This window comes from Hemiscyllium ocellatum, chromosome 8 (assembly GCF_020745735.1).
Source record: "Hemiscyllium ocellatum isolate sHemOce1 chromosome 8, sHemOce1.pat.X.cur, whole genome shotgun sequence".
NCBI classification, from domain to species: Eukaryota; Metazoa; Chordata; class Chondrichthyes; order Orectolobiformes; family Hemiscylliidae; genus Hemiscyllium; species Hemiscyllium ocellatum.
The window spans coordinates 88,106,550-88,130,514 of NC_083408.1; the positions used below are offsets into that span (position 1 = coordinate 88,106,550).

Genomic DNA, 23,965 nt, shown 5'->3' on the forward strand with positions numbered 1-23,965 from the left:
TAAGGGTGACCAATCTGATCAGAGCAGGGGAGTGGTCAGAATTTTACTGGTCAGAAGTTGACTCCATAATCCTGCTCACCTGAATGAGGACTTAGGGCCTTTGTGGTATCAGAAAGACTCTTCTTTAAAATAAGTGAGGGTGAGGTCTATCAAGGTTGGGTCTTTAAATATATTCACGGCTGAGGTATTCAAGTTTGGGATAAGGCAGGAAGGTGGAGTTGAGGATTATCAAATCAACCAAGATCGCATTATATGACAGAGTAGATCCAATGGACTGAATGGCCTACTGCTGATCCTGCATCATATGGTCTTATAGTGATCAATTTGTTAGTTGATTTTTATCCCCTCATCCTTCCCCAGCCCATTTGTACCATCTCAGCATTACTTAGCTTAGCACAGCAACAAACTTTCAATTCATTCAAAATTTTTGACGACATTTGTTGATTGCATCTTTCACTCATAAAACTCCTTTGCAATTTTATACAATTACCAACATTGTTTGGTCACTGTCCTAGTGTCTTCCAGGTCAGGGTTGAACAATGGATATGAACAACTTAGGTACTGCATGGATCTGAAGATTGTTTCTTCTTGAAAGCAAGAAGAAGCAACAACCATCCATAGCCACGAAGTAAAAACTCATTTGTAATGCAGAATAGCTGCCAGACACTTTCGTAAAAGTTACTGGTTGATAAAATGCTAGCAAATCCTTATGTTCATCTAATGTACAGTTTGGAATTTTGGCCCTCCCAAGAATAATAAACATGAGATGATACAAGTTGAAGAAAGTCACTAATTTAAATGAAATGAAGTGTTTAATTTAAAGTTTGCACCAGAGTGTTTTGGCACTATGTTTTCCCAGCAGTCAATTCCTAAGGGGATTTTGGAGCAACTGTTCCAAATAAATCCCAAATTTCACAATTAAAGAGTCAGAAACAAATTAGTGGTAGGGAAGTGGATTTCCTACAGACAACAACTGTAAAACATTTTACACACAAAAACAAAGTGCAGAAGTAACTCAGCAGATTTGACAGCATTTGTGGAGAGAAAACAGAGTTGAAGCTTTGAGTCTGGTGACAAGACTCACTTTTGAATTCCAGCCCACTTGTGATGAAGATTGTTCACTTTTCAGGTTACTAACTGTTACGAAGATATAAAACAAAGATATGAAAATATTGTCATGATTTAAACCATTGGATCAAAAAAGATCTGTGTTATTGATATAGATTTAATAGGTTTAATAATTATTTTACAAGGATAGTGAATCCATGTATCACATTCAGAACAGTACATTGGAGTCAGGCTATTTGTCTTTGTCAATCTCCAGAACTGTTATCCAAACGCTGAATATCCAGGCACCATATCTGGCCTGTGCTGAGCCTACATGATCCTGTTAAACTTTTCACCATTTTATTAAAAAAGAATAATTGTCCAAAGTTTGCATTCCTGATTCTTATCTGGAACGCTTGCTGGCAGTATCTATGTTCTAATATGAAACGTGTATGGTATGAATGATTCCTAGAAGGTGATTTAATGAATGGAATTGGACTCCACTGTGACATGCTATTCCCCCTACCCCCAATATCACCTGCTAGTCCATGGCCTAGGACAAGAGTCCTGTTCCTGTACATTGGTGCGGCACCTTGTGTCGAATGTACAAGGCATCAGCCCTTTACAAGGTGAGGATTGACTTTTGCTTTGATATTTGAGAAGACGCATTTGATATTGATGTTAAAAACATATGATAGTGCAGAATACCTCTCGATCCCTCTTGCACAACTCATGGTTCTGCTCTGAGCTTGACCAGCAATTTGAAATGAAATCTTCATATATGTTTCCCCATCTCTCTAGCAAATGATTCTCACAAGATGAGACATGAAAAATATTGTTGGAAAGAAAAAGCTTTTAATTCAACAGTTGAAATTTGGAAGTGTGCTAACTGTTGCCAGAGCAATTTTAGGCTACGGTAAGGTTAAGAAAAAAATGGCAGGAAGAATTTTAAAACACTAAAGTTGGGTCAAATAGAGTAAAAATCAAATTAGGTACAGCAGGTAGAAATTCTTGAAAGTATCTGCCTTTGGATTAGGATGAAAGAGATGTTGTTGCCGTGGCATGCTGAATATAGTTTATGCATACTATTCAAATGTTGTCTGAATTATGTTACACACATTGTTTAAGCATCACAGAAAACAGAACAAATTGTAATGTTACCTTTGACTTCAGGACAACCACAAGACCAAGAAAGGTTTTTGATGTTCATAGAATCCCTATAGTGTGGAAACAAGCCATTCGGCCCAACAAGTCCATACCAACCTCCTGAAAAGTAACCCGCCCAGACCCATTCCCCTACCCTATTACTCTATATTTTCCTCTAACAAATGCACGTAACCTACACATCCTTAACACTATGGGCAATTCATCTAACCTACACATCTTTGGCTTGTGGGAGGAAGCCCATGCAGACAAGGGGAGAATTCCTGAAGCGGGAATCAAACCTGGATCTCTAGTGCTGTGAGGCAGCAGTGCTAACCACTGAGCCACTGTGCTGCACACTAATATTAGACAACTAATTAAGATAATTGGCAACCATCTTCTCATTTTAACCATATTTAATTGCCAAAGCATTTTAATTCTTGCAGTGAATTATTTAAACAGATTAAATATTCCCACTGTTCCACCCTTCTAAGCTTTAAGTTAATGCACCTTTCCTGAGGTCTCATGTATAAAAACAATGGAGTCCTTAAGAGAAAGTCACGATATCATTGAAATATCAGTTGCTCACTTTTGAATTCCAGCCCATTTGTGATGAGGATCATTCACCTTTCAAATTGTTACAAAGATATAAAACAAAAAGATGACAATATTGTCATGATTTAATCCATTGGATCAAAGAAAGGAGATCTGTTTTATTGATATAGATGCTGGTCGATTAATTAATCTGTAAGTGATAGTGAATCAATGTAACACACTTGGAATAATACATAGAAGTCAGGTTATGTTTCTTTATCATGTTCCTTCTTTGATTTTGGGATTTTGGCTTGATATTAGAGTCAGAGTTGTATAGCACAGAGATACCCTTCAGTCCAACTTGTCCATGCCAACTAGATATTCTAAGTTAATCTATCCCATTTACCAATATTTGGCCCATATCCCTCTAAATACTTCCTATTCATATACCCATCTAGATGCCTTTTAAATGGTGCTTTGTACAAGCCTCCACCGCATCCTCTGACAGTTCATTCCATACACATACATCCCTCTGCATGAAAGAGTTGCCCCTTAGGTGCCTTTTAAATTTTCCTCTCTCACCTTAAACTTACGCCCTCTCGTTTTGGACTCCCCCACCCTGGGGAAAAGATCTTGTTTATTCACCCTATTTATGGCCCTCATGATTTTAAAAATATCTATAAGGTCACCCCTCAGTCTCCAATGCTCCAGGGAAAACATCCACAGCCTATTCAGTTGTTCCCTATAGCTCAAACCCTCTAACCTTGACAATGTCCTTGTGAATCTTTTCTGATATTAATTCATCAAGTGTTCTAAGCATTGATGAATTGGAAAGAATCGTAGGAAAATCCCTTGTCCAAGCTGATATTAGGCTTTAAGCACCTTCCAAAGCAACATTGCTGTCAAAATGCTTACTTCTGTCTTGGTAAGTAAGCAATATAATCAATCCTGGAAGAGAACTGGGCCTGATAAAATGGGTGAAAAGCCTAAGGAACTGTTCTTGTTCAGTGCATCACTGGCACTAAAGATTAATATAATTTTACTTTGTAGGTAAGACACTGTTGTGTAATTCTGAAGTCATTTCTTTTTGTTGACTTGCCTTTATTCACTTTGTCCCTTGTGTTGTTTCCATTTATAGCATGTGTAATCCTCATCTTTTATTCACTGATTTATAGATTTAGTGATAATGTACATTTCTCTTGCAGGATCGGATGTTTTTTGTGATGGAGTATGTAAATGGAGGAGATTTGATGTTCCAAATTCAACAAGTACGAAAATTCGATGAAGTCCGTGCCCAATTCTATGCTGCAGAAATAACATCAGCCCTGATCTTTCTGCACAGCAAGAGAGTTATATACAGGTAAGGATGCAACATGTATCTTTGTGACCAAACACCATCATTGCAAGATGTACAAGATGGCTTAAAGGAGCTCATGGTTGCAATGGGCAATCACATAGAAAAGCAGAAATTTGCAATGGAGGTGGTGAATCAGTATTTTTTGTGTTAATTCTTTACTAAAACATTTCAAACCTACAGTGTTTCTCTCTGTTGTGAAGAGGATGTGCTAGGTTTACCTACCTGGAATAGAGCTGTATTGTTTATCAAACTTTAAGAATGCTTGGTAGCTGTGACTGCTCATGTTCAAAATTAGATTCACGTGTTTTATTCACTGAACTTTAATTTTAATCAGCAGCATCTTTCCACTGAAAAGGATGTTTAATATTTTACATTCACAGTTGGTCAACATTTTGCTTCACATTGTTCACCAGATTTTCAGTTAGATGCCTCGTTTTAAATGTGCTGGTGAGTGGAGTGGAGCGGAATGTTTGCTAACTGTAAGCTAAACTGTGACAGGAATCAGTTGATAATTTCTGTTACTGTAAAACACTTGAATATAAATTCCACTGACGAAAATGGGAGAAGCTAATGGGAACTTGTAATGATAGGTTGACATTGTGGGATTTGTTCTGACATGTTTGTGCTGTGATGAATCACTTTCCATGTATATGATTTATGAAAGCCGGAGATTACTTGAGTCAGTTAGAGGAATGAATGATTTAAATGTTACAATTTCTGGTAACTGGCATGTGCAATGGCATCACCTGGTTGCTAGTTGGATATGCCACTACAACATAGCAATAACAGTCAACGTGTAAATATTTGCATAAAGATAATAAATGTGTTCAATGGATATGTGCAGAGTGGTTAGTCAAATTTGAAAAGTGAATTTAGTACATTTTCGCATTGGGATTTTGCCCTTTGTTACAAATACATAGCTAAACACATCCAATGGTGATTCAGTTCAAGGTTTTCTCAATGAATTCACGATACCTGCTGAAATATTTGTGCACCATGAATCAGCACCTTTGTGAATGTAACTTGATAGTCTGAAGGTTAGCCATTATAGAAGTCTGATACTTCTATTTAATGTCAACAATTTGCTCCTCCCTTTCTTCCTCTCTTTATAATGGGCTCTCTGTATTTCATGTCCAGTGGGATTTGTTTGTAAGTAAATTGAATATAGGTAGTACTATTTTTGGCAATAGGTTTCTCCAACAAGAAATGTTTTTTTATTGCCATGCACAAAGATCCATTCTGTACACATGCTCATCACAGGCCACCCAGCAACTTCTTGTAAATCTGTCTGTCACGAGAGAGATCCAGAAACCACTGAATGCTCATTACACCACAAACCATTTGTAATTGGTCTGGCTACTGAACAGATTCTATAAATCAAAGTGTCAAAAGTCACCTGTGAATGTGCAACATACAGAGTACATCAGCTCCAATAGATGAATATTGGGCTGATGATGCAACGATTGCAAACATTTTGCATGAGTTAATTTGGATCTTGTGACAGCTTTATCAGCTGAATGCTGCTGTCACTGACTGCAGGCTATCTAGTGTAAAAAGTGAGGTCTGCAGATGCTGGAGATCACAGCTGAAAATGTGTTGCTGGTTAAAGCACAGCAGGTTAGGCAGCATCCAAGGAACAGGAAATTTGACGTTTCGGGCCAGAGCCCTGATGAAGGGCTCTGGCCCGAAACGTCGAATTTCCTGTTCCTTGGATGCTGCCTAACCTGCTGTGCTTTAACCAGCAACACATTTTCAGCTGCAGCTATCTAGTGTTATTGGTTCTGAACACTTGAGTTTTTATTGTTTCTGATCTTTATAATATTTTCATTTATGTTGGATCTAACACAGCCTCATTTCAGAAAAGGTTTCCAGATGAAATGTGTAGAAATGATGATGACAGTCAATTGTCACACCTTTGGAGCTTATTCCATTTGAAACATTAGCAAGTTTTGAGAAGATTTATAGCTCAGGTTGAGGCTCTGGATGTAGGTTTGCTCGCTGAGCTGGAAGGTTAATTTCCAGATGTTTCATCACCCTACAAGGTAACATCTTCAGTGGGTCTCAGGCAAAGCAGTATACATGATTCCTGCTTTCTAATTATATGTTTGGGTTTCTTTAGGTTAGTGAAGTCATTTCCTGTGGTGATGTCATTTCCTGTTCTTTTTCTTAGGGGGTGATAGATGTGGTCTAATTCTGTGTTTGTTGATAGAGTTCTGATTAGAGTTCTTCACATTCCTGAAGAAGAGCTCATGCCCGAAACATCGATTCTCCTGCTCTTTGGATGCTGCCTGACCTGCTGCGCTTTTCCAGCAACACATTTTCAGTTCTGATTGGAATGCCATGGCTCTAGGAATTCTTGTGCGTGTGTCTGTTTGGCTTGTCCTGAGATGGATGTGTTGTCCCAGTCGAAGTGGTGTCCTTCCTTATCTGTATGTAAGAATACTAGTCAGAGGGGGTCATGTCATTTTGCGACTAGTTGATGTTCATGTATCCTGGTGGCTAGTTTTCTGCCTGTTTGTCCAATATAGTGTTTGTTACAGTCCTTGCACATTTGCTAAATGATCAGACTAGAAACTTCACATTTATATTGCTACCTCAGTGATATTAAACAGTGAAATAAAACAAAGAACTGCAGAGGTTGGAAATCTGAAACAAAAGCAGTAATTGCTGGAGAAATTCAACTGCCCTGGCAGCACCTGTGGAGAGGAAGCAGAGTTAACATTTTGTGTCCAGTGACCCTTCTTCGGAACCAAGATTAAATTGTGATCAGTTTAAAGTAGCTTAGAGTGAATTGACTTTCATTGTTCCCCAGTTCTCCTCCCTTCTCCTGATGGTCTCCATTCTGTCATACAGCTCATAGATTCCAACAAGTGTGATGTGACTGTTTTGCAAGTGTCAGCTGACATGCTGACAACTTGAGCATAGGAAGCAGTGGATCAGAGCCTGGACCTCTCCATGGCTAGTAGCTACACCCATGTACCTTCCAGCCTAGACACTGGAAAGAGAATATTGACAGATTTTCCCCTTCCATTGTCACTGAGCATTGAGACTAATTTTGGTGACTCAACTGCTACAGTGCAGTACTTGTTAGAATATGACATGGAGTAGGCCATTTCCATCATCATCATCATTGATTGTACTTAATTCAGGAGCAGCCAGATATGTTTATGTGCAAGCCTTTGACAGTGATCAGATAGTATAAGAATTTAGAATGTTGTGTTTGCTGGTTAAGCCTCAGCTTTCTTAAAAAAAACTCTCAGACTCTATGTTTCGATTTATCTCCAATCCTCTGCATGTACTTAAATGAGCTGGGACATGGCTTTAGGAGTAACTAGTGCCCTCATCCAATTGGTTTTCTTTCACATATGTTGTGTGACTGATGAATCATAGGAACCATTACAATAGCCTGAACCTGGTGTTTTTAAACATCTAACCAATTATACTTTCATTAAGGTCTGAAAAGCAGCTTTTGGGGATACTGTGGCCTATTGGTAATGTCACTAGACCAGTAATCCAGGCCTAATGATCTGGATGTGATTTTCTCCCTCACTGATGGTCTTCACTTCAAAGACTTATTCATGATGTCCTAACTGTATCGTAGCCTGTGATCTGAGGGTATGAAGATTTCATGTTCCACCTTAGCTTGAATCATCTGAAGCATTACGCTGTACTTGAAGAATGCTACGCTGTTATAACCTAACAGCTTAATCTTAGCCCAGAAATTTATGTGCCTGGGGAATGTAATGTTTGTACATAATGATTAGCTGTATAAATGCCCATTAGATTCTTCACTACTATGTTATTCCCAATCAATGTCTTATGTTTCAGAAAATAACAAAAAAAAAGCTACATTGGGAATATAACACTCTTTTGGAGTCAAACCTATACCACATGGGACACAGCTTCAAATCTTGATGTTTGAAATAGCTTGAGAGGGAGGCAATGGCCTAGTGGTTTTATCGCTGGACTGTTAATCCAGAGACCCAGGTAATGTTCTGGGGACTTGGGTTTGAATCCCACTATAGCAGATGGTGGAATTTGAATTTAATTAAAAATCTGGAATTAAGAGTCTAATTACGACCATGAATCCATTGTCATAGAGTCATAGAGACATACAGCATGGAAACAGACCCTTTAGTCCAACTCGTCCACGCCAATCGGATATCCCAAACCAATCTAGTCTCATCTGCCAACACCCAGCCCAAAACCCTCTAAACCCTTCCTTTTCATATACCCATCTAGATGCCTTTTAAATGTTGCAATCATACCACCCTCCACTACTTCCTCTGGCAGTTCATTCCATACACGTACCACCCTCTGCATTGAAGAATTGACTCTCAGGCTTTTTCGTATCTTTCCCCTCTCACCCTAAACCTATGCCCTCTAGTTCTGGACTCCCCCGACCCCAGGGAGAAGACTTTGTCTAATTATCCTATCCATTCCCCTCATGATTTTATAAACCTCTATAAGGTCACCCCTCAGCCTCCGACACTCCAGGGAAAACAGTCCCAGCTTATTCAGCCTCTCTCTATAGCTCAAATCCTCCAACCCTAGCAATATCCTTGTAAATCTTTTCTGAACCCTTTCAAGTTTCACAATATCCTTCCATTAGAAAGGAGGCCAGAATTGCACGAAATATTCCAACCGTGGCCTAACCAATCCACAACATGACCTCCCATACTCTGAATGATAAGGTCCTTGAGAATGTTGCTGAACAAAGAGACCTTGGAGTGCAGGTTCACACTCCTTGAAAGTGGAGTTGCAGGTAGATAGGATAGTGAAGAATCCATTTGGTCTGCTTTCCTGTATTGATCAGAGTATTGAGTACAGGAGTTGGGAGATCATGTGGCTGTACAGGGTATTGGTTAGGCCACTGTTGGAATATTGGGTGCAATTCTGATCTCCTTCCTATTGGAAAGATGTTGTGAAACTTGAAAGGCTTCAGAAAATATTTACAAAGATGTTGCTACAGTTGGAGGATTTGAGCTATGGGGAGCGGTTGAATAGGCTAGGGCTGTTTTCCCTGGAGTGTCAGAGGCTGAGGGGTGACCTAAAAGAGGTTTATAACATCATGACGGGCATGGATAGGATAAATAGACAAAGTCTTTTCCTTGGGGTGGGGGAGTCCAGAACTGGAGGGCATGTGTTTGGGGTGAGAGGGGAAAGACATGAGACCTAAGGGGCAACTTTTTCACGCAGAAGGTGATGCATGTGTGGCACAGACTGCTGGGGGGGTGGTGAAGGCTGGTACAATGGCTGCATGTGGCGGGCATCTGGATGGGTGTGTGGGTGGTGGGGGGAGGTTTGGAGGGATGTGGGCCAGGTGCTAGCAGGTTGGGGTCTGGTTGGCTTGGATGGGTTGGGCCGGTAAATCTGTTTCCATGCTGCGCATCTCTCTGACTCAATGACTTTGACCCAGTGATACTTAAGGAACAGAATCATGAGTGGTTCTGGTAGGGAACTTGTAGGTGGTGGTGTTTCCATTTATCTGCTGCTCTTCTAGTTCAAAGTGGACATGGGTTTGATGGCAGATATTGTATAATTTGGATACATGTAGGGTTTTCACTTGGTAGCAAAAATAAGAGGGCACATTATTGTTTGGATGTAATTTGAGTGGGAAATGTTCAATGAGGTCTGGATGTACTTGTGAACCAGTCTTTGGAAGTAAGATGCAGCAGGCAGTAAAGAAAGCAAACTGCACGTTGGCCTTCATAGTTGGAAGACTCAAATACAGGAACAAGGGTGGTCTCATTATCTGAGCAAGGATGTTTTTGTTATCACAGGAGTGCAGTGAAGGTTTACCAAGTTAATTCCTGGGCTGGCATGGCTGACAACTGAGGAGAGATTGAATTGGCTAGGATTGGATTCATCAGAGTATAGAAGAATGAGTGGGGATCTTATAGAGATGTATAAACTTCTAACAGGGCTAGACCAGTTAGATGCAGGAAGGATATTGCCATTGTTTGGGGAGTTCCGAACCAGGAATAGTAGTTTAATGAGAGGGGAAAACCCATTAGGACTCAGATAAGGAGACATTTCTTCAACCAGAGAGTGGTGAGCCTTTGGAATTCCCTACAACAGAAAGTGATTCAGGCCTAAGCATTGTGGGGTTTCAAGGAGGAGGTAGATTTAGTCTTGTGGCTAAAGGGATCAAAGGATAATGAGAGTGTGGGATTAGGATCTTGATCTCCATCAATCCTGAGTCTGGTGAGATGGGAAAAATTTAAAAGTGACCTAAGGGGCAAAGTTTCACACAGAGGGTGGGGCTTGTTTGGAATGAGCTGCCAGAGGAAGTGTTGGAGGCTGGTGCAATTACAACATTTAAAAGACACCAGGATGGGAGTATAAATAGAAAGGGTTTAGAGGAATATGGGCCAAGTGCTGGCCAATGGGACTAGATTAGTTGAGGATATCTGGTTAGCAAGCACAAGTTGGACCAAAAGGTCTGTTTCCCTGCTGTACATCTCTATGATTCTATGAACTCCTATACTCTGACCAATAAAGGAAAACATACCAAGTGCCTTCTTCACTTTCCTATCTACCTGCGATTCCACTTTCAAGGAGCTATGAACTTGCACTCCAAGGTCTCTTTGTTCAGCAACACTCCCTAGGACCTTACCATTAAGTGTATAAATCCTGCTAAGATTTGCTTTCCCAAAATGCAGCACCTCACATTTATCTAAATTAAACTCCATCTGCCACTTCCCAGCCCATTGGCCCATCTAATCAATCGTAATCTGAGGTAACCTTCTTCGCTGTCCACTACACCTCCAATTTTGGCGTCATCTGCAAATTTACTAACTGTATCTCTTATGCTCACATTTAAATCATTTATATAAATGACAAAAACTAGTTGACCGATGTTTGTGAAAACCCACCTGGTTCACTAATGTCCTTTAGTGAAGGAAACTGCCATCCTCACCTGTTTTGACCTGTATGTGGTTTCAGACATATCGCAATGTAATTGACTCTTAACTGCCCTCTGGGCAATAAATGCTGGCCGAGACAGTGACGGCCTCATCCTGTGACTGAATAAAAAAAATCCCAGATGGTGAAATTTAAATTAAATTAAGAAATCTGAAATTATAAAGTTGGTCTCAGTAATGGTGACCGTGTTGACTATCATGGATTATTGTAAAAAGCTAACTGATTCACTAATTTTCTTAGTCTTCCATCTTTACTCGGTATGGTCTACATGATTCTCCCAGACCCACAGTGATGTGGTTGTGCCTTAGCTTACCCCGAATGGCCAAGCTGTCAACTCCGTTTAACTGCAATAAGGCATGTGCGACAAATGCTGGCCCTGCCAGTGATGTCCACATTAAATGAACAAAGGATCGAGAACAGAATCGCCTTCCAAATCCATGTATGCTGAAACCAATTTCTAACACATTGAGGAAGCGTGAAATGAGAAAAGGCTTAATTCATCCATCACAAGCTATGTCCAGGCTTTTTGTACAAGCTGCCCATTAATGGGCTTGATTTATACAACTTTGCAAATGTGTAATTCAGATTGTAAAAACACCTCTGATCCCAGAAGTGAATTAAGAAATCCCTACCTCCTTTTCACATCACTTACATGGTTGCAGGACTGCAGAAACTATTTTGCTCCATTGAAAAACTTAATAAAGATATGATACTCCCTACAGTGACTTCCTGTCAGGTTTGTAGGACATGGTGCAATAGATTCATGTAACACCGAAGGAGGCCATCATGTTTCAGCACTTGATTTTTTTTTTCTGAGAGATGCCAATATAAGCCACTTTTGAAAGTCATTATTGATCTTCTTTCACCTTCTCAAGCATTGTATTTCAGCTCATACCAACTCATTTTCTTAATTTCTCCCTGACTTTAATGCAAATATTTTAAAATCTGTGATTCCTGGTTACCCAATCTTCAACTAATGAAATATTTACTGTGTCAAAACTCTCCTGCATTTGCCCATTGAACCAACACTGAAGTTGCCCCTACTCTTCTTCATTTGCTTACCCCATTTCAGATCTTATATCTATTAAGATGATGTTTGTATGTAATAACATGTGTTTTCACAGGATAACCTTGCATGTCACAAATAACATTACCGCTTTCTACTTTGTTCCTATCTGGAAGTTGTCTGTCCATGACACAGAAATTCATGGTGGAGTAGACAGTGAAGAAGTTATCTCAGAGTACAACTGGATCTTAGTGAGATGAGCTAATGGGGCAAAGAGTGGCAGATGGAATTTTAACCCAAATAAATGTGAGGTGTTGGATTTTGCTAAGGCAAACTAGGGCAGGACTTACACAGTTAATGATAGGGTTCTGGAGAATGTTGCTAAACAAAGGTACAGATACATAATTTCTTGAAAGTGGACTCACCGCTAAACAGGATGATGAAGGAGGTGTTTGGTATGCTTGCTTTCTTTGGTCATTGTATTGAGTGTAGTAGTTGAAACGTCATATGGTGAGACCACGTTTGGAATACTGCATTCAGTTCTGATCGCCCTGTTAGAGCAAGGATGTTAAACACGAAAGGGGGATTCAGAAAACATTTACCCTGCCAGGATTGGAGGGTAACCTTATGGAGGTTTATAAAATTATGAGGAGCATGGATTGTGTAAATGGCCAAGATCTTTTTCCCAGGGTAGGGGAGACCAAAACTAGAGAGTATAGATTGAAGGTGAAGGGAAAAAAATTTAAAAGAGATCTGAGGGGCAACCTTTTCATGCAGAGGGTGGTGTGTATATGGAAAGAGGTGCCAGAGGAAGTGGTAGAGGCGGGTACAATTGCAACATTTAAAAGGCATCTGGGTGGGTAGATGAATAGGAAAGTTTTAGAGGGATATGGGCTACTGGCAAATGGGACTAGGACAGTTTAGGATGTCTGGTCGGCGTAGACAAGTTGCACTACTTTTCTACTTCTGTGCTGTAAAACTCCATGACTCTATGGTCATTTCCGTAGTCATTCTCACCCAGTACAGTGTTTAACTTCCAGGTTAATATTATTGATGCACAAAGTCCCACTGCTGCACACTCTGCTAAACGTACAGAATAAACCATCCATTCTACTGAAGCAGTCCTTGTACCTGTCCTCACTTTACATGCCTGGCTGAGAGCCCAGACCTATAAAAAGATTATTTCAACAGAGAGTTCTATTCTGAAATTGGAAAGAATTGTTGACTTTACTTGATTGATGACCTTAACAGATCAGAATAAGTTTTTTTTCTCTCCCTGAGAACTTTTGGCAATGTATCGATTTCTATTTGGACAAGATTAAAACATACTAAGTGTTTAAAGTTCTTGGATACTTTAATCCGCCTTCAGATTGACAATTTTATAGGGCCAACAGTTTTTTTTCTCAAAAGAAGATTTGTGAATGAGTGGATTTTTAAAAAGCATTTCCAGATGTGTTATTTATTCTCCATGGCTTATTGGTTCTGCACAAAAGGCATGAAAGGACCATGAGTTGTCATGGATCTTCGTGGATGACTGGGGGCAAGGCAAGAGTTGGATTGAGATGACATGGAACAATAAAGGCCATGGAGGATGATTTGGGATATGTGTTGGCATTGAATTGAAATGGAGGGGCATGAGTGGGACTTTCTGAACTTAGGTTCCAAAGATTTATCAAACAACATCTTGTTTGATAACTCATCTGAGAGGCTATGAAACATATGAAATGGAGAAGTTGGTCCATGAAGACTGACATCCATGAGGTACCTACCCCACAATAGAGCAGCTGGGACTGAAAATGAAGAATACAGGCTCCCTACCTCATCCCGTGACAGTGAAAATTGGGAACACAGGAAATCAGAGCAAGAGAGGTGGATTTGGATTCCACCTCCCATTTTAAATGACACCAGAACCATTCCAATTCTGTGAAAATTCTGACAAATGGCTTTGATATTACCAAAAGACAAAAAAAAAATGTAGGTGCTGGAATCCAAAGTAGACAAACAGGAGGCTGGAAGAACACAGCAAGCCAGGCAGCATCAGGAGGTGTAGAAGTCAACGTTTCAGATATAGCCCTTCTTTAGGACTGAAGATGGAGATAGGGAGAGCTACAGTTAAAGAGAAAAGGGGTGGGGGCTTGGGTAGAGTACCAGAATGTTGAGATAGGGATAGGTGACCACAGGTAGTGGGTACGGCCTGGTTGGTCGATGGAAGGGATGAGTCCAGTTAGTAGCTGGAAGGAAGGGTCGGTTGGTGGAATGGAAGGGAGGAGGTGGGGCTGGAAAGGGAACGTTATTTAAAATTCAAGAACGCAATGTTATGTCATCCGGGCTTTGATGTTACCAATATTTACTTAAAAGAAATTTCTTCTCATCTAATACAGGCAGGCTCATGATTTAGAAAGAATGGAGGAGTCAATAGTGGTGATGGGGAAAAAAGATGTAAAATTCAGCCCTGTTTTAGTTCTTATTCAATATCTGAATGGATTTTAGTTAATACAGTCATGTACCCATCTACAATCTGTTTTGAGCATTTATTTTTGTAGAGGTTGACTTTCTCAGCATTCCATTGCTGATTCGAACCAAGCAATGTGTAAACAGGCTGCTTTCCGATCAACAAAGATACCTAATAATTCAAAATGTTTTGAATTGCTATCACTTTGGCAAGCTTTGGAGGTGTTTTCTCTCTTTGTTCAGCTGCTGTTGTTTATAACAATGGAGGATGTTTTAACTGCTGTATGTAGTGAAATGGCAAACGTTCTTTTTTCACTGAGTGAACCCGTTCAGACACAAGACAACTGGAGCAATTCTTTCTCAAATGAGTAACAGAAACAAGTACCAAGCCACATTACGGATTCATTTCAATAATAAAAAAATATGAGAAACCTGTAGTGCAGCATTCAATTTGGGACTTTCCTATGATTATGTAGGAATCTAAATGTGAATTCTAAGTTTATCCTTGAGAAATTAGCCAGCTGTTTGTAGCATTAATCTTATTTTCAATGTGAAGGTTAACATTGTAAGAGTGTAAGTCACAATATACAGTTAAGCCAGCTTGATCAGATCGGAACACTAGAAGCAGCTCAGAGAATCTGCAAGGTGCACTGGAAGGTGAATTAGGTCACAGCTTGATGTGTCAGACCTAGTAGCTACTGTTTGAAAAGAAACTGCAGAAATATGATACTGCCAGCAAGGTTATTAAACCACCAGAATAGAACAGTTAATTTAATTACTAAAGCATCGCACATGGGAATCAATTGAAAGCTTGATCGGAATGAGTTAAATGACATGTTGCTTTTAGATTTGAAGATAGGACACATTATTAGGCATCATTGACTTAAATGAACTATGAGACCATCTGATAATATCTACAGAAACCAACTGAATTAAAAAACAAGAACTGGTAAAATATTGAAGCACTCTTCAGTAAGATACTAAATGAATGCAAGTTTTTTTTATATACATTTACAGCATCTTCCTCGAACATTTCTAATGTTACTTCAACTCCCTGACATCATAAAACTAAATATTTCAGAATTCCTCATGGCCTAATGATAAATACTTGAAATGGAGGAAAACAGAGCTGGATTAAGGAGAACCTTGTTTTTGCCCTATTCATTTTGATTCTTGGGAAAACATTCAACAAAATATTTCTCTATGCACCACTAAGGTCATCAAAGTGAATAGATCAACACCCCACATTGTAAATAATCTAACACTGGTCTCTCTTCTTCCCAGACTAATCACCTTTTAATTTACATATTTTGAACTTGGAATAATGGATAGAAACTGCCCATTCAAACATGGCAGCTTCTGAAGTGAGTGTTTTAAACTAGGGTATAGGTCAGAGACTGAGCACAAGGCCAATTAATTTGAAAGTATTTATTTATGGCTGATCATTGTGCAAAGCAGCATCTCAATTTTATAAAGCTATAGAGTGATCCAGCGCAGAAACAGGCCTTTTGGCCGATCATGTCTGTGCTGATAACAAACACCAAACTGCACAATCCCTGCACTTGGTCTATGGCCTATTCTGCACTGCCATTTTATGTGCTCATCCATTGCTACTTCAATGTTGCAAGAGTGCCTGCCCCCACCACCCTTTCAGGCAGCACTTTGCATTTATCTACTATCCTCTGTGTGATTTTTATTTCTACTCTAAATCACTTACTCCTCACCTTAACTTATGCCCTCTGGTCTTGGACACGTCTACCATGGGGAAGCGATTCTCACCATTTACTGTCTATGCCTCTCATTATTTTATATACCTCCGTTAGATCCACACAGCTTTCCCCCCCCCCCCCCCCCCCCCCCCACCAACCCCACCTCCTCTGCTCCAAGGAAAACAAGCCCAGCCTGTTCAGTCTCTCCTCATAACCAAGACTTTTCATCCCAGGCAATGCCCTGGTGAATCTCCTCTGCACCCTCTCCAGTGAAATCATGTCCTTGTGATAGTGTAGTGACCTGAACGCATACCGTTCCATCTGTGGCCTAATGTTTCTTAAAGGTGCAACAAGACTTCCTCACTCCTAAATTCTATGTCACAACTAATGAAAGCAAGCACCCCATATGCTTTCTTCATCACCTGTCTACCTGTACTGTTACCTTCTGGGATCTATGAACTTGTATCCCAAGGTGCCTTTGTTCCTCAAGGACCTACCATTCATTGTGTACATTGTTCTCTTATTAGATCTCCCAAAATGTGTCACCTCACACTTAGAATCATAGAGATGTACAGCTTATCGGGATTAAATTCCATCTGCCATTGCCTAACCTAATTTGCCAGTTGACTGATGTCAGACTGTAGCCCGATATCATTCTCCTCACTATCAACAACACTCCAAATTGCTTTGTGTAACTGTAAAGTTACTAATTAAATCTTGCCTATGCACATCTAAGTCATTAATATGCATAACAAGCAGCAAGGATCCCAACAGTGACCCATGTGGTAGGTTACTGGTTACAGTCTTCCAATTACAAAGACAACCCTCCATCATGACCCCTTGCCTCCTATTTGTGAGTCAATTTTGCCCCCAGCCCCAATGGCTCCAATAGCAGCCTCAGATACATCTCCTCAGGCCCTGGGATTTATACACCTGTATGCCCGGTGCTTCTAAATAATTCAATGTACCAGCTTCAAATCCTAGCTTAGGATTTTGCCTTTGTTTCTTCACTAATGAGGGAGTGAAGGCTATAGGGACCAGACAAGAGAGTCGAGTTGGGACCATAAACAGATCACAATCTTATCAAATACCAGAGGAGGATCAAGGGACCAAAGACCCTAAACCTGTTCTTAATTGACATGTTTGTGTGTTCCTCTAGTACTCAGTAAAGAGCCTTAAGAAGCAGAGTGAGGATAAATGAGTGATTTTCTGGTTGGCCATCAGTAACTAGTGGTGTGCCTCAGGGATCAGTGTTGGGACTGCAGTTATTCACAATTTATATAGATGATTTGGAGTTGGGGACCACATGTAGTGTGTCAAAGTTTGCTGATGACACTAAGATGAGTGGCACAGCAAATTATACAGAGGACTGTGAAACATTGCAGAGGAACATAGATACTTCACATGAGTTGGCAAAGGTCTGACAGATGGAATATAATGTTAATAAAAGTGAAGTCATCCATTTTGGTAGGGGTAACAATAAAAAAGATTATTACTTGAATGATAGAAAGTTGCAGCATGCTGCTATGCAGAGGGACCTGGGTGTCCTTGTGCATGAATCACAGAAGGTTGGTCTGCAGGTACAACAAATAATTAGGAAGGCAAATGGAATTTTGTCCTTCATTGCTAAAGGAATTAAAAGCAGGGAGGTTAGGTTGCAGCTCTATAGGTTGCTGCTGAGGACACAACTGGAGTACTGTGTGCTGTTTGGTCTCATTATTTGAGAAAGGATGTACTGGCACTGGAGGCGCTGCAAAGGAGGTTCACAAGGTTGATTCCAGAGTTGAGGGAGTTGACTTATGAGGAGAGGCTGAGTAGACTGGGATCATAGTCATTGGAATTTAGAAAAATGAAGGGGAATCTTATAGAAACATATAAAATTATGAAGGGAATAGATAAATTAGAAGTAGAGAGGATGTTTCCACTGGTGGGTGAAGCTAAGACAAAAGGGTATAGCCTTGAAATTAAGGAGAGCAGATTTCGGACTGAATTGAGAAGGAACTTCTTCACCCAGAGGGTTGTAAATCTATGGAATTCTTTGCCCAGTGAAGTAGTTGACGCTACTTCAGTAATCGTTTTTAAAGCTAAGATAGATTTTCTTTGAACAATAAAGGAGTTAAGGCATACAGTGAGAGGGTGGGTAAATGGAGCTGAGTCCACGAAAAGGTGAGCCATCGTCTTATTGAATGGCGGAGCAGGCTCTAAGGGCCAGACGGCCAGCTCCTGCTCCTAGTTCTTATGTTCTTAATTGAAAGTACTTTAGTTTGTATTCATTTCTGTATTTTTCTAACGTGACAGCCCTATTCATTTTATTGATTGAGAAACTATTCACTATATAAGTTACTGAAATACTACTTCAATAACAGAAATCATGAAAAGCAAAGGGGATAGTTCTTCCTCAAAATAGACATTCAAGACCATTGATTGTCTTTTCCTGCTATTAATTGGTCAGTTTGAAAACTTTCATAGCAGCATAACCAAATTGGTTTATTGTATTTTATTTGCCTGCAGAACACACACAGAATGAGATCCATTTCAGCATTGTACTGTGCCAGAAGGGAATTGGCTGACACTCATTCTGTTGAACTCCTCAGAGAAAGTAATATTGCCTATACATTAGCTAAAGTGTTACTCCACCAGAAGTCCTTTTAAGACAAGCCCACTTTTTTAAGCTTAATGAAAATGCATAACATTCTAGAATTCCATTGACACTGGGAGTCCTGCCAGGAATCACAAACCCAACAACCAGTTGATCTAAGCCACTCCTGTAACATTAAAGTTGGAAATATTGCACTTCAGATTGGCAGCATGCCACCCTCTGTCAGAAGTGGCGTGATTCTATCTCCCAGTCCTGTCCTTTCTGCTCTTAACCCTCCGTGGTAATGTATCATATCAAAACCTTATATCAAGAGTAACCTGCTGTTTTAAATATAGAGCTTTTTGATTAATTTCAGAAGTATAAAACTTGCATTTTAAAACTTCTTGAAGACAGCATTACATTTCTAAATATCCGTAGTAGAACAGGTTTTTATGTAAAATGGTGACTGCTCACATGGTTGTTAAAGGAATGCTATGATAGTCAAATGAACATCAGTAGAAATCTATTATGTTTTAATCATGTCAACAACAAACAGATTTCTTCTAGCAACTTTCTTGTCTCTGGAATTGTTTTTCATTCTAATTCCTTTTCTACATTTTTATTTGTTCATGGGTTATGAGTGTCACTGTGAAGGTCACATTTGTTGCCTGTTGCTAATTACCCTTGAGAAAGTGGTTCTCAGCTGTTGGGAATTGCTACAGTTCTTATGGTAAAGGTATGTCGACAATGCTGTTGTGATGGTGATTCAGGATTTGGATGCAGTGACAGTGAAAGAACAGAGACATAGTTCCAAGGTAGGATGATGTGAGACTTGAAGGAAACGTTGTAAATGGTGCTGTCGCCATTGGCCTGCTGTCCTTCTAAGTGTGGGTTTGGAAGGTGCTGCAGAAGGAAGCTTGGTGCATTAGTCCAGTACAATCTGGATACTGTACAAAGTTGTCATTGTGCATTAGTGGTGGAGGAGTGTATGTTTAAACTGGAAGATGGAGTGCCAATTAAGTAACTGCTTTCTCTGAATTATGTTAAGCTTGAGCGTACCGAGTGTTTTTGGAGCTGCACTATTTCAGGCAAGTGGGGAGTGTTGCATCATATTCCTGACTTGTGCGTCATAAGACCAGAAGAAATAGGAACCGGGTTAGGCCATTTGGCCCCTTAAACCTCCTCCACCGTTCAATGGGATCTGACATTCCTCATGCCCACTTTCCTGCATTTTCACACAAAACCCTTGATAGCTATATTGATCAAGAGTCTATCTATCTATCTATCTCCGATTTAGATGACAGACAGATTTTGAGGAGTCTGCTATCCACAGAATTCTGGCCAACCCTTGCAGCCACAGTATCTACATAGCTGGTCCTGCTCTATCTGGTCACTTGTAAATGTGAGGATGCTGATAATGTGAAAGTCAGTAATGGTAAGATTGTCCAGTTTGAAAGGGGAATGGTTAGAGTCATAGATTCATACAGCGTAGAAATAAACCTTTTGGCCCACCGTGTCTTTGCTCACTAACAAACACCAAACTACACTATCCCATTTACCTGCATTTTGTCCATACTTTATTATGCCCTGGCATTTTAAGTACTCATCCAGATGTTCCTTAAATGTTGAGAGAATACATGCCACTGCCACATACCCAGGCAGCATGTTCCATATGTCCACCAGATGTTGCCTGAGATGAAAAGGCTGGGTTTGTTTTCCTTGGACCAATGGAGGCTAATGGAGGAATCTGATCGAAGTACACAAAATTAGGTTGCACTAGGTGCAATTGTTTTTTCTCAGATGTCCTCTTAAACCACTTTCTCTCCTCACCTTAAGCTTATGTACTCTGGACTTAGTCATGTCTGCCATAGGGAAGAGATTCTCTCCATCTACTGCTGATGCCTCTCATAATTTTGTGTACTTCGATCAGATTCCCCCCATCAGCCTCCACTGGTCCAAGGAAAACAAACCCAGCCTTTTCATCTCAGGCAACATCCTGGTGAATCTCCTCTACATCCTCTCCAGTGCAATCACGTCCTTGTGATAATGTATCAACCAGAACTGCACACAGTGTTCCATCTGTGGACTAACCAATGTTTTATAAAGTTGTAACAATACTTCCTTACTCCCATATTTTAAACCAGGCTAATGAAGGCAAGCATCCTGTCTGCCGCCTTCATCATCCTGTCTACCTGTGCTGTCACCTTCATGGATCTATGGGCTAGGAAACCAAGGTCCCTTTGTTTCTCAGTACTCCCTCGAGATCTACCATCCACTGTGTATGTCCTTTCCTTATTAGGTCTCCCAAAATGCATCAACCCCTTTGTGGCCAGCGACCATAATTCATAGTTTTAAAATAGTGATAGAAAAGGATAGACCAGATCTAAAATTTGAAGTTCTAATTTGGAGGATGGCCGATTTTGATGATATTAGGCAAGAACTTTCAAAAGCTGATTGGGCCTAGATATTTGCAGGTAAAGGGACAGCTGGAAAATGGGAAGCCTTCGGAAATGAGATAACGAGAGTCCAGAGAAAGTATATTCTTGTAGGGTGAAAAAAAGGCTGGTAGGTATAGGGAATGCTGGATGACTAAAGGAATTGAGATTTTGGTTAAGAAAAAGAAAGAAGCATATGTCATGTATAGACAAGATAGATCGAGTGAATCCTTAGAAGAGTATAAAGACAGTAGGAGTATACTTAAGAGGGAAATCAGGAGGGGACATGAGATAGCTTTGGCAAATAGGGTGAAGGAGAATCCAAAGGGTTTTTACAAATACATCAAGGACAAAAGGGTAACTAGGGAGAGAATAGGGCCCCTCAAAGATCAGCAAGGCAGCCTTCGTGTGAAGAGACAGGAGATACTAAACAAGTATTTTGCATCAGTATTTACTGCAGAAAAGGACATGGAAGATATAAAACGTAAGGAAATAGATGATGACATCTTGAAAAATGTCCATATTACAGAGGAGAAAGTGCTGCACTTCTTAAAACGCATAAAAGTGGATAAATCCCCAGGACCTGATCTGTGTACCCGAGAACTCTGTGGGAAGCTAGGGCAGTGATTTCTGGGCCCCTTGCTGAGATATTTGTAGCATCAATAGTCACAGGTGAGGTGCCAGAAGGCTGGAGGTTGGCTAACGTGGTGCCACTGTTAAAGAATGGCGATAAGAACAAGCCAGGGAACTGTAGACCAGTGAGCCTGATGTATGTGGTGGGCAAGTTGTTGGAGGGAATCCTGAGGGACAGGATGTACATGTATTTGGAAAGGCAAGGACTGATCTGGGATAGTCAACATGGCTTTGTGTGTGGGAAATCATATCTCACAAATTTGCGTGAAGTTTTTTGAGGAATTAACAAAGAGGATTAATGAGGGCAAAGCGGTGGACGTGATTTATATGGACTTCAGTAAGACATTTGACAAGGTTCGCCATGGGAGACTGGTTAGCAAGTTTAGGTCTCATGGAATTCAGGGAGAACTAGCTACTTGAAATAGAGAACTGACTCAAAGGTAGAAGACAGAAGATGTTGGTGGAGGGTTGTTTGTCAGACTGTGACCAGTGGAGTGCCACAAGGATCGGTGTTGGATCCACTACCTTTTGTCAGTTATATAAATGATTTGGATGGGAGCATATGAGGTATAGTTAGTAAATTTGCAGATGACACCAAAATTGATGGTGTAGTGAACAGCGAAGAAGGTTATCTCATAATTACAATGGGATCTTGATCAGATGAGCCAATGGGCTGAGAAGTGGCAGATGGAGTTTAATTTAGATAAATATGGGGTGCTGTATTTTGGGAAAGCAAATCTTAGCAGGACTTATACATGTAATGGAAAGGTCCTGGGAGTGTTACTGAACAAAGAGACCTTGGAGTGCAGGTTCATAGCTCCTTGAAAGTGGAGTCGCAGATAGATAGGATATGAAGAAGGCGTTTGGAATACTTTCCTTTATTGGTCCTGCATTGAGTAAGGAGTTGGGAGGTCATGTTGTGGCTGTACATGACATTGGTTAGGCTACTTTTGGAATATTGCATGCAATTCTGGTCTCCTTCCTATCGGAAAGATGCTGTGAAACTTGAAAGGGTTCAGAAAAGATTTACAAGGATGTTGCCAGGGTTGGAGGATTTGAGCTATAGCGAGAGGCTAAACAGGCTGGGGCTGTTTTCCCTGGACCATCGGAGGCTGAGGGGTGACCTTATAGAGGTTTACAAAATTATGAGGGGCATGGATAGGATAAATAGACAAAGGCTTTTCCCTAGGGCGGGGGGAGTCCAGAATCAGAGAGCATAGGTTTAGGGTGAGAGGGGAAAGATTCAAAAGAGACCTAAGGGGCAACATTTTCATGCAGAAGGTGGTACGTGTGTGGAATGAGCTGCCAGAGGAGGTGGCAAGGGCTAATACAATTGCAACTTTTAAAAGGCATTTGGATGGGTAAATGAATAGGAAGGGTTTGGACGGATATGGGCCAGGTGTTGGCAGGTGGACTAGGTTGGGTTGGGATATCTGGTTGGCATGGATGGGTTGGACTGAAGGGTCTGTTTTCCATTGCTGTACATCTCTATGACTTTATAACCCACACTTATCCATCTGCTATTGTTTTGTCCAACCTTCCAGCAATATCAGACTGTAGCCTGAGACTATGTTCCTCACTATCAACAATACCACCAGTTTTCATGTCATTTGGAAGTTTACTAACTAAACCTTCCTCATTCACATTGTTAATGAACATGACAAGCAACAAGGGTCCCACCAACAACCCAGGTGGTAAACCACTGGTCACAGACTTTCAATCACAATAACAATCTTCTACCATCACCCTGTGCGTCACATTTGTTAGCCAGTTTTGGATCCAGTTTGTCAATTTGCCTTTGGATTCTTACCTTTTGGACTAACCTTCCATTTAAGCCACATTAACTGCTTTACCATTGTGAATATATTTAGTTACCTTTTCAAAAAAAAAATCAATTAAATTAATCAGATAGGATTCCCCTTTCACAGATCTGTGCTGACTATCCCTGATAAATCCCTGCCTTTCCAAGTATGGATTAATCGTATCCTTCTGATCATTTTCTGTAATTATCTAACCTATACATGCAGCCCTTCTTGAACAAAGGAACCACATTAGCTCTCCTCCAGTAAACTGGTACTTTGTCTGTGCTCAGTGAAGTATTGAACCCAGTTCCCCAGACGTTGTCCATGTTTCCATTGTTTGAGC

General features: G+C 40.4%; 1 protein-coding gene across 2 annotated transcripts in view; it reads left to right on the plus strand.

Annotated features, from left to right (window-relative positions):
• The window catches only part of prkcha (protein kinase C, eta, a), a 230,435-nt gene that overhangs the window by 166,878 nt on the left and 39,592 nt on the right, over positions 1-23,965 (plus strand). For both annotated transcript variants that reach the window (XM_060829335.1, XM_060829336.1), the window contains exon 10: positions 3,930-4,084. In XM_060829335.1, coding sequence (XP_060685318.1) covers positions 3,930-4,084 — 155 coding nt within the window. The remainder of the gene's footprint in view (positions 1-3,929; positions 4,085-23,965) is intronic.